Below are 11,318 nucleotides of genomic sequence, written 5' to 3' on the forward strand. Positions count from 1 at the left end.
CACTTTTTTTTTTTTTTTTTTTTTTTTTTTTTTTTACAGGCAGAGTGGACAGTGAGAGAGAGAGACAGAGAGAGAAAGGTCTTCCTTTGCCGCTGGTTCACCCTCCAATGGCCGCCACTGCAGCCGGCGCACCGCGCTGATCCTGGCAGGAGCCAGGAGCCAGGTGCTTTTCCTGGTCTCCCATGGGGTGCAGGGCCCAAGCACCTGGGCCATCCTCCACTGCACTCCCTGGCCATAGCAGAGAGCTGGCCTGGAAGAGGGGCAACCGGGACAGAATCCGGCGCCCCAACCGGGACTAGAACCCGGTGTGCCGGCGCCGCAAGGTGGAGGATTAGCCTATTGAGCCACGGCGCCGGCTAGAACTCAGCACTTTGATATGGGATGGGGGGCGGTCCTAAAATAGAGTCTTAAATGCTATGCAAATCTCTACTCTTGTTTATATATTTTTGACAGTTCTTACCAGAATTATCTTATGTTACAATCCCTAAAGAAGAATTTTATTAGCCATGGAATAAATTGTCATTTTTTTTTACGAATTAATCTTTTGGAACATCTTAGGTCAGGATGACTTCCTTTTTTTTTTTTTTATTTCAGTTGGCAGCAAAAATTCCACAGGGCTATAAACATTTAAGGTCCTATTAATAGGGGCCGGTGTTGTGGCACAGCAGGTTGTGCTGCTGCCTGCAACACTGACACCCCATATAGGTACAGTCCGAGTCCCAGCTGCTCCACTTGTAATTCAGCTTCCTGTTCATAGGTCTGGAAAGGCATCAGGGGCCTGAGTGCTTGGGCCCCTGCACCCATGTGAGAGACCTGGTATGAGAGACTTAAGAGACCTGGATGAAGCTCCAGCCATTGCAGCCATCTGGGGAATGAACCAGCAGATGAAAGGTCTCTCTTCCTCTCTCTGACTCTGCCTTTCAAGTAAAATAAATAAAATCTTGTTAATAATCTATACAACTTTCTGTGTTTTGTGGAAATATTAGTTCTAATTTTCCTCCTGATTTTGCCATTATATTGAGTTCAACAAAACTGTGTGACATTGTTTTCATGTGATGCAGCATAAATATTGCAGAGTTGAATACCAACAATGCTCACTACAAAAAGGATGGGGAATTTTTGCTTTCTGCATTCAAATGCCTTGCGGAGAGAGGAGAAGAAAACAAAAAGACCGAGAGCTCAAAGAGCTGGGTAGAGAGGGGGTGACTGATGAGGCAAGGTTGGAAAGGGGTCGACTCAAGCTTTCCTCTCCATCAGCATCGCCCAGGAAAGCTCAGAGCCTGAGGCTCCACCTCCAGATTCTGATTGAGTAGAACCATCTGAGGTGTTGTTTAACAAGCACCCCAGGTGATTCCAAAACAGGTACCCCTAGGCCCACGGGTTGAAAAGCAACCCAGGGCTCAGATGATGGGATTAACCTTGGATGAAGGAGTGAAGAAGCTGGAGGAGGTGTGTGGCCGGGAGCTGGTGAGCTGTATCTGGTGGCTTCATTTCTCATAAGCAAGGGATAAGCTATCTGTGAGAAGGAGCTATTTGTAGGAGCAGAGTGCAGGAGAAAGCAGACAGGTTGGGAACAGACGTGGTAGGAATGGGAGAAGAGACGTAACTGAGACATGGGAAGGGGCTCTTAAGCAACCCTGATCCTGGAAATCAAATATCCTGAACACAATACTTAACCTGCTTGTGAAGGTGAGGATAAAACTGCCACGGGGCTTAGGGAGGATCTAGTGGGAAACCGACAGGAAATAGACCCCCAAAAGTGTAAGGGTGAAGGGCCAACCTCACCCAGCTCTAGAAAGGCAGCATGCTGTCAAGCACTTCAGTCCTGGAGGGACCAAGCTGGCAGAGACCCTGCCACATGGTTCACCTCTGTGTGCCTGGCCTCCTATGTGTAAAACAGAGATAGGAATTTTCCCACCTCATGGAATCAAAGTGAGATCTAAATCGTTAACACCCGTAAAATTACTAGAGCAGTGCCCGCTCATGGCAAAGGCTCAAGGGATTGTTACCTCATTTATATTTACAAGCAATACCCTGCTTGAATATTGTGCTCTATCGTTTCTAACATGTGTTTACACAAATAACTAGTTGTATTTCAAACATAGATATTCTTATAAAATGTTACTAAGAAGCTGAAAGTAAGAGGAAAATGAACTACTTGCTTACATCTGTACAACTACTATTACATCCATGCAACTAGTTCCTGACCCATCAGGAATTGGAGACGGGGTCCCCAAATTCCAGTTGCATTTTCTGAGAGCCTACTGTGTGCTGGTATTGAGGAAGGGGCTTTTTAACACATTGCACTTGCCAAGGATTTCCCCCATCATCAGCTGAAGAAATTGAGGATAAGCCCAACTACAAACACGTGGTGGAAGGAGACCTGGTAAGGAAGTCGGGCTGGCTCCAGAGCTGGCTCTCCTTCAGTGGTTTCCAGCCCTCTCCATGGAATGCCTGCTCCCCCGCCGAGGTGACTGACTGTGAGCGCCACACGCCAGCACTTCCAAATAGCCATAAGGAAGTCAGAGGTAGGTGATCTCGATTCTACCCAAGAAAAACTGATAGTTTCATGGAGACCCTAAGGCAAGTACACCCAGGGCTGCAACACATGGGGAAAAGGTGCCTGGGGAGCTCGGGAGAGAGTCCAGCTGGAGGCACCATCTGGAGGTGAACCTCAAAGGAGAACAGGACTGGGCTCTGTGGCTGAGAGGATGGGGACAGGGAGGAGGGCAGCAGCACGCACATGGCGTGGACTGGGTGAGGAAGCAGACATGAGAACCCCAAGGAACAGCTAATTGTTAAGCCAGTGTGTGCAGAGGCTTGTGGAAGGAACAATTCAAGAGGATATGTGGGATTATCAGGGAGCTGGGATGATTCATTTAAAAAATTGAACTTTAATTTTACAGGCAATGAGAAGCCATTAGAATTGGGTTGTTTCTTGTTTTGTGCAAATGACTTTTAAATTTCGAGCTAACAGAAGATCCATGTGGACTTGTAAGAAATAATACAGGCCGGTGCCGCAGCCTACAGCGCTGGCACCCCGGGTTCTAGTCCTGGTTGGGGCGCTGGATCCTGTCCCGGTTGCTCCTCTTCCAGTCCAGCTCTCTGCTGTGGCCCAGGAGGGCAGTGGAGGATGGCCCAGGTGCTTGGGCCCTGCACCCGCGTGGGAGACCAGGAGGAAGCACCTGGCTCCTGGCTTCAGATCAGTGCAGTGCCAGCCATAGCGGCCATTTGGGGAGTGAACCAGCGGAAGGAAGACCTTTCTGTCTCTCTCTTGCACTAACTCTGCCTGTCAAAAAATAAATAAATAAATAAAAATTAAAAAAAAAGAAATACAGAGAGAGCCCAAGTAATGTTTGCTCAGTAGTCCCAATGGTAATATCTCACAAAAGTATAATCTGCATCACAGCCAGAATATCAACATTTTTTCAACTTAATATTTTATTTTTAGATAACATTTTTAATTTACATTATAGTCAAAGGTTTAATGTTCTAGTAAATAAAGAGGGCAACCACAGTCCAGCGGGAGAATATGCAAGTGCTACCAATAATCAAATGAAGAGATATTCAACTTTGCTCATAAATTTTTAAATAATAAGTCATTAAAACTACAGCAGTATATAATTCCTATTGATTTCTTTGGCAAAGATTTAAAACAGTTTGATAAGATGTTGTACTTGCACCAAAACTGGTACACCACACCAGCATTTTTTTTTTTAATTAAAAAAATAGTTCCCACATATAAGGGAGAGCATATATCTTTCTGTGTCTGGCTTATTGTCCTCCATTCCAACTATTTTTCTGCCAATGATAGAATTTCACAGACTGTTTATCGATCTTACCCAGATTTCTCCAGGTTCACTTGTACTCATGTGCACGTGCATGTCATTCTGTGGGATTTTACCTTAAGGATGGATTTGTGTATCTACACCCGCAGCCAAGACAGAGAACAGCGCGGACACTACAATTCTTTCTGTTGCCCATGTGTAAACACTCAACTTCCATCGGTAGCATCAGCAGAGAGTGGATCGCAGGCAGTCCTGAGCAGTCCCACAGCAGGTGCCTGCCTATCGGCCATCACACCACAGAGGAGCGGCTGCGGGTGCCGGCCCAAGTCACCCTCAACCCCTGGGAGGAGCCACCACCACTGGCCCTAGTCACCCGCACCGCAACCACGAGACACAAAGCAGAGACCCCGCAGCCCCCATTCTCAGCGCTGCCCAGAAACCAAGCCCAGAACCACAGCAGGGGCGCACGGGAGCAGTGGTCCCGGGAGGCCCACATTCCACCGCCGACCCAAAGGTCATCTCAAGGAAGGTTTTGTGAACAGTAAAGTGGCTCAGTGTAAGAGAAACAGATGTGGTTTCAGCAACAGGCATGGCGCCCAGGAAGACGGATTTGTACAACTGGAAGGCAGTGAAGTAGTGTAACCCCAGGAAATCCTTAGACAGTGTAGGAGATGGAGAGACCCTGGTATTGGATGTTTGTTGACGGAGAAAATGAAGCGCTCCCAGAGGCCAGGCCCAACCGGGCAAACCCTGCCGCAGGCGAAGGTTCCTCCCTCCCCAGTCTACGGGCAGAGACCCAAGTATTCCACTCCTCCGTGCAGGGAGAAGTGATGAAAGTGCGCTCAGGGAACAAGGTAGAGCAGCGAGACAGAACGGAGACAGAACGTGGATCGCGGTTACAGACCGCTGTTCCTCAGGGGTCTCCTCACCAAAGACAGCCTAGAGAGGATGGCAATGAAGAGGGTAAGCAGAACCTAGGAGATGAGACCCAAGGTTAGCAGCTACCCCAGCGTTACCACCGCAGAGACTCAGAAAACACTAAACCACAAGCAGCAGCCACTGGGCCCAGGGGAAGCCATGGCCTGTGACTCCGGCACCCCATGTGAGTGCAGGTTTGAGACCCGGCTGTTCCACTTCCGATCCAGCTTCTTACTAATGCACCTGGGAATGCAACAGAGGATGGCCCAAGTGCTTGGACCTTGCCACTCATTTGGGAGACCTGGATGGAGTTTCTGGCTCCACCTGGCTGAGCCTCCGTTATGGCGGCCATTTGAGGAGTGAACCAGCAGGTGGAAGCGTTCATGCAGACTCTCAATCTGTGTGTGTGCCTCCCTATCTATAAAACCGCTTTTCAAGTAAATGTTAAGGATGGGGCGGGGGGGGGGGGGTGTCAGTGGATTCACCATCCTGCAATTCATCTGCTTGGATAATTTTTTTTTCCCTGAGTGGTGTTTCATGAATTGTATATACCACAGTTTGTTTTACCACCCATTCATTAAAGGGCATTTGGGTTGTTTTTAGTATCTGGCTACTGTGAATTAAGCTGCTATAAATATTTGTACACAAAATTCACATGTAAAAATGTATGCATTTCATATGAACAGAAGTTTTCATTTCTCTGGTCTAAATACCCAAGAATACATTTACTGGATTGTAGGTTTAGTTTTTTAAACTGTCCAGGGTAGCTGGATCATTTTATATTCTCAATAGCAATGAATGAGTGATTCAGTTTTCTTACCAAAGGATGTAATCACTATTTCTTAGGATAGTCATTTTTGGCGGGAGTATAACGATATTTCGTTTTGTTGTTGTTGTTTTTTGTGTTTTTTTTTTTTTTTTTTGACAGGCAGAGTGGACAGTGAGAGAGAGACAGAGAAAGGTCTTCCTTTGCCATTGGTTCACCCTCCAATGGCCGCCGTGGCCGGCACACCACGCTGATCCGATGGCAGGAGCCAGGTACTTATCCTGGTCTCCCATGGGGTGCAGGGCCCAAGCACTTGGGCCATCCTCCACTGCACTCCTGGGCCACAGAAGAGAACTGGCCTGGAAGAGGGGCAACCGGGACAGAATCCGGCACTCGAACCGGTACTAGAACCCGGTGTGCCGGTGCCACAAGGCGGAGGATTAGCCTAGTGAGCCGCGGTGCCGGCCGATATTTCGTATTTTTAAAGATTTATTTATTTGAAATACAGAGTTACACAAGGGATGGACACACAAATATATTCCTTCTGTTGGTTTATTTCCTAAATGGCTACAATGGCCAGGGCTGGGCCAAATTGAAGCCAAGACCCAGGAACTCCATCTGGGTCTCCCACCTGGGTGGCAGGAGCCAAACTACTTGAACCATCTTCCACTGCTTTCTCAGGCGCATTAGCAGGGAGTTGGATCGGAAACGGATGACAATCCAGGAAGCTTTGTAAGCAAGTGTTGGAAGTGGCAGCTTAATCCACTGAACCCTAGGGGGGCCCCCTCTGGTTGTATTTTTAATTTAGATTTCTCTGGTGTTAAAAAGCTTTTCTTATGATTATTTGCCATCCTTATGTCTTCAGTGAAGTCTCTATTTATATCTTCTAATTGAATTTTTATTGGTTTTTGTATTTTTATAAGGAAATATACCAGTTATGTGACTTGAAATATTTTTTCTAATAGTTACCTTTAGATCTTTTTTATTATTTATTTATTTATTTATTTGTCAGGCAGAGTTAGTGCAAGAGAGAGACAGAGAGAAAGGTCTTCCTTCCGCTGGTCCACTCCCCAAATGGACACTATGGCCAGCACTGGGCCGATCCAAAGCCAGGAGTCGGGTGCTTCCTCCTGGTCTCCCATGTGGGTGCAGGAGCCCAAGCACCTGAGCCATCCTCCACTGCCCTCCTGGGCCACAGCAGAGAGCTGGATTGGAAGAGGAGCAATCGGGACCAGAACCCGGCGCCCATATGGGATGCCGGCGCCACAGGTGGAGGATTAGCCAAGTGAGTCAAGGCGCCAGCACCACCTTTAGATATTTTACAAAGCAAAAGTTTCTAAGTGTTGTGCACATTGCTTTATCAAAATTTCCTTTTATGCAGCGTGCCACTAGTTTTAAGAACTCTTTGCCCAGCCTTAGAGCCCAGAGATTCTGTTTTTTTTTTAAAGAGTTTTGCTAAGTTTTTGAAGCTATTTGAAATTTTACATGTTATATATGACCATCGTTCACGTAATTTTTGAAATAAGGTGTGAAATTTAGTTTTTTGTTTTGGTGTTGTCTACATTTAGCAAAAAAAAAAAAAACAGCTATGATTTTTGACAGGAATTGTGCAATCACCTGCAGATGAATTTAGAAAGAACAGACATTCTTAAAACATTCCTCATGTTCTACGAACATGTTAATTCCATCGATACAGCGCTTGGGTTTCTTGTATTAGCGTTTGGCGATTTTCATCGTACAAACCCTTTCTGGAAAGGACCGTGCGAAAAACCAGGCAGCCAGCCAACAGTTCTTGCAGATTACGCAGATCTATCCCTATGATAGAGACCCTGGGCATCTTGAAAGGCTGTGAAAGCTAGGTGGTGCTCAACTCGGTGATTCATGTGACCGCCCCCTCCCCCACCCCCAGCCTCCGCCTACGCTCCGAGACCTTCCAATTGGGTGAGGGGGATGCCAGGCGGCCGCTTGCCTCTGCCAGCCCCTCGCAGCCCCGTTTCCCCCTGCGCAGTAGGCAAGTGGAGTCTCCCGGCCTGTGCCCCCTGGCTTTTATTCTGCGAATCCTCGGGACCACTGGTTGCCGCAGGCTGCAGCGGTTTTCGAGAGGAGCGGATCGTGGCGGACTCGGCTCGCGCCTAGGAGACAGGTAAGAGACTCGTGCTTTGGGGGACGGTGCTGCAAGCCACGGCGTGGACCGCTGTGGCGGAGGACGGGACCCCAGACCCTCGATATCCTTTGGAACGAGCTGCCGTGGACGTGCATCTCTCGGTGCGGGGTTCGGAGCGCCGCCAGCCCACCTTCTTAGTCCCTCGGGGACCCTTTGCCGCAGCCACAGCTTGCGGTGCCGCGGATGCCCGCGTCCAACTCTCGCCCGAACTTCGCATCGGAGGCACGCGCGCGCGGGTACCAAACCGTAAAATTAGCCTTTTTTTCTTTTCATTCCCCCCCCCCCCCCAGTATTATAGATTTGCTCTCTGCTCTTGGTAAATGAGAGTTTAGTAGTGTCATGAAGAAAAATTAAAATGGGTGCGTCTGAGTACGTGGCCACCAGAGACGGGTGAAGTGTCGTGGAGACCCGGCGTGGTACTGTGACCCGACTGTCTGAGATGGGATAGGGGACATTCTGCCCCAAGGGGCGCTTGTGGGGTGAGCGGAGACCCTGGCTGCGTCCGGTGGAGCGCTCTGCTGTCCTCTGCCGCTAGCGTATCCCCGGCTCTCGTTGGGGTGCATTCGGAATCTTTTCCCCTTTACTATCTTCCCCTCGCCAAAAACACACCTTTCCCCCACATACTCCTGGCATGATCACTTTGACCGGCGTGGTGCCGTCACGGGTGTCGAGCCCTCATCCGTGGTGGGCTGTTCTCACCTGCTTTTCCACAGTTCGATCTTCGCGGCTTCCGACGCCTGCGGCAATGCAATTCCGCGTTTCTCAGCGGGCTGGAGCGAGAATTGCACAAAGCCGCTTCAGACGGGGTGGCCCGGGAGCGCGGGATAAGGCTAGAGGTGCGCATCTCCCCTCCTGCCCCCAGCGGGCCATTCTACGCTATCCAGGAATTTCCTCCTTTTGAAAATTTTGTATTTATTTATTTATTTATTTTCCATCTAATTTGAAGGGCAGTGAGAACGGGAGAAAGAGCTCTTCCATCCACAGGTTCACTGCCCCAACAGTGCAGGGGAAGCCAGGAGCCCAGAACTCCATCCGGGTCTCCCAGGTGGGTGGCTGGGACCCCCATCCCCTGCCACCTTACGCAGGCTGCACATAAGGAAGTGTCGATCAAAAGCCGAGTTGGGGACTGTAGCCCAGGTACACGGATACCAGAAGCGGACGGCCCAGGCTACCCGCCCACCCGCGGAATTTTTTTTTTTTTTTTTTTTTTTTTTTTTTTTGACAGGCAGAGTGGACAGTGAGAGAGAGAGACAGAGAGAAAGGTCTTCCTTTTGCCGTTGGTTCACCCTCCAATGGCTGCCGCGGCCGGCGCGCTGCGGCCGGCGCACCGCGCTGATCCGATGGCAGGAGCCAGGAGCCAGGTGCTTTTCCTGGTCTCCCATGGGGTGCAGGGCCCAAGCACCTGGGCCATCCTCCACTGCACTCCCTCCGCGGAATTTTCTAAGTGCTGTGTAGGAGGCGTCCCAAGGCAGCTGCTGACCAGGCACACTGAGCTCTGGCCGCCTTCCAGGTGAGAACTCCCGCCGCTCACTCTCTCTCTCTTTCCTCCGCAGGCATCACTCGTCACCTGCCAGGAGCCAAAGCAGTTGCGTCTCCCTTCGAAATCCCAGCGATGGGCAACTCCTGCTTTCCCCTCAAGGAAGGGCTGTTGCTGCGCCTACGGTCTCTGCCCCCCAGCCTACGCATCGTCCGTTCCTTTACTCGCTACCGGAGGAGAATTGACTACCGCATCGTGGTGGTCGGCTCCTCCGGGGTGGGCAAGAGCGCCATCGTGAAGAGGTGGGTCCGCGGCACTTTCCGCGACAAGTACATGGCATCCCTTGAGAGTACCCATCGCCAAGGGCTGGGCCGCAACAACAAAATCGGAGCCCTGCACATCACCGACACCACCGGCACCCGCCACTACCCCGGGCTGAAGCACTTCGCCATCCTGCGGGGCCACGCCTTCGTCCTGGTCTATTCGGTCGCCAAGAAGGAAACGCTGGATGAGCTGAAGCCCTTCTACGAGCTGATCCGTCGGATTAAAGGCAACAACCTGCACAAGTTTCCTGTCGTCTTGGTGGGCAACCAGAATGACCAGAGCACCCGGGAGCTGAGCGTGAGTGACGGCGCCGCCCGTGCCCTCGAGTGGAATTGCGCCTTCCTGGAGACCTCGGCCAAGACCGAGTTCAACGTGCAGGAGCTCTTCCACATGCTCCTGAACCCGGAGAAGATGCCCACTGCCTGCCTCCAGAGCCCCCAGAAGAAGTTCCAGGTGTCCAAGACCATGGAGAAGCTGCTCACCAAGTGCATTGTCATGTGAGCCCCAGGCCTTCGAAGCGTGACCTTCCTCCCCTGTAGTGTGTAGAAAACAGACTCATGCTCGTGTAACGTGTCACCATTGTATGCGGTGGACTTGCGTGCCGTGGTCCGGACTGTAACAACTAGCCCTCCTTAGATGTACCTTGTAAGCTGACAACTCTATTGCCCAAGCCAGACGATTCAGGTCCCTGAGGTATTGGCGTTGAGGGGGAGAGCACTGTGCATTTTAGATCAGACTGTTAATGCTACCTGGGAAGGAAGAACATGATTTGAGGGGGAAAAGATACCAAAATGAAAGATCCCACAACCCTTCTTGTAACCCTATGATTGTGTATTGTTTTTACACTTTCTAGTTCTGTAAGTGCCTGATCATCTCTCTTCATTGTGTACTTGATTGTTCAGAAACGTGTTTTTCCAACAAATGCCTTGACAGATTGCTGTGCATAGTAGCAGCTCCATGACATGAGGGTGAGAGCAAATTGTGAAAGTGAAACTTCATTCACCAAAGCTCTGATGGTTGTTTCCTAATGTATTTTGAAATGTTTGGTATTCCACACCGCAGCTTTCAAAACGTGTAACACCTCCTTGACTTAATAAAGCTTTTCTTGTGTGCAATCAGTTCTCAGAAATTTCTTTCTCATTGGGCCACAAAAACAGTGCTTTAAAATTGAAGCCACATCTGTGAAAGCCTGCTAATAAGAACTTCATGGCCGGCGCCATGGCTCACTAGGCTAATCCTCTGCCTGCGGCGCTGGCACCCCAGGTTCTAGTCCTGGTTGGGGCACCATATTCTGTCGTGGTTGCTCCTCTTCCTGTCCAGCGCTCTGCTGTGGTCCAGGAAGGCAGTGGAGGATGGCCCAAGTCCTTGGGCCCTGCACCTGCATGGGAGACCAGGAGGAAGCACCTGGCTCCTAGCTTCGGATTGGTGCAACGCGCCAGCCATAGCGGCCACTTGGGGGGTGAACCAACGGAAAAGGAAGACCTTTCTCTCTCTCTCTCACACTAACTCCGCCTGTCAGAAAAAAAAAAATAAGAACTTCACACATAAATGGTCCCTGCAATGCAGAGCTGTTTTGTATCCATAACGTTTCCTGGGCTGATACCCGGAAGAACTCCAGGCATCTTGGAAGAGGATGCTCACTGTGGTGCTGTTTCAGAGGAAGCAGGTGAAAGGCAGAAGTGAACCTTCTGTTGCTTCAAATCTTCAAGAAATAGAGAGGGGAGAAGGGGATGGAATGGGAGGGGGGAATGGTTGGGATTTGAAATTTGAGAAACTCCCCCATAATGGAGTTTTAGAAAAGATCTTACATTTGAGCATAAGTTTTGAGTGAGGGACTACATAAATACACATACCTCCTTGCTTTAGTGTGTGTGTTTTTAA

General features: G+C 49.7%; 1 protein-coding gene across 14 annotated transcripts; it reads left to right on the forward strand.

Annotated features, from left to right (window-relative positions):
* Positions 1-1,314: 1,314 nt before the first annotated feature.
* On the forward strand, positions 1,315-10,552 carry DIRAS3 (DIRAS family GTPase 3). 14 transcript variants are annotated; one of them, XM_089337219.1, is made up of 5 exons: positions 1,315-1,449; positions 7,481-7,615; positions 7,927-8,115; positions 8,350-8,472; positions 9,190-10,552. In XM_089337219.1, exons 4-5 carry the CDS (start codon positions 8,382-8,384, stop codon positions 9,936-9,938), a joined length of 840 nt encoding a protein of 279 aa, XP_089193345.1. In that variant the 5' UTR covers positions 1,315-1,449; positions 7,481-7,615; positions 7,927-8,115; positions 8,350-8,381; the 3' UTR covers positions 9,939-10,552. The 14 variants fall into 14 exon arrangements, with proteins under 14 accessions (XP_089193345.1, XP_089193344.1, XP_089193356.1 ...); XM_089337222.1 differs by lacking the exon at positions 7,927-8,115 and adding an exon at positions 2,334-2,528 and having other exon boundaries at positions 1,327-1,449; XM_089337223.1 differs by lacking the exon at positions 7,927-8,115 and adding an exon at positions 2,334-2,528 and having other exon boundaries at positions 1,346-1,467.
* Positions 10,553-11,318: the final 766 nt, after the last annotated feature.

This window comes from Oryctolagus cuniculus, chromosome 7, assembly GCF_051225735.1.
Source record: "Oryctolagus cuniculus isolate XC-2025 breed Fujian yellow rabbit chromosome 7, ASM5122573v1, whole genome shotgun sequence".
In the NCBI taxonomy this organism is placed as follows: Eukaryota; Metazoa; Chordata; class Mammalia; order Lagomorpha; family Leporidae; genus Oryctolagus; species Oryctolagus cuniculus.

Coding starts and splice junctions, on each gene's coding strand:
- DIRAS3 (XM_089337219.1), top strand. CDS start 8,382: ATGCAATTCCGCGTTTCTCAGCGGGCTGGAGCGAGAATTGCACAAAGC. Junction 8,473..9,189: donor AGCGCGGGATAAGGCTAGAG/GTGCGCATCTCC, acceptor TTTCCTCCGCAG/GCATCACTCGTCACCTGCCA.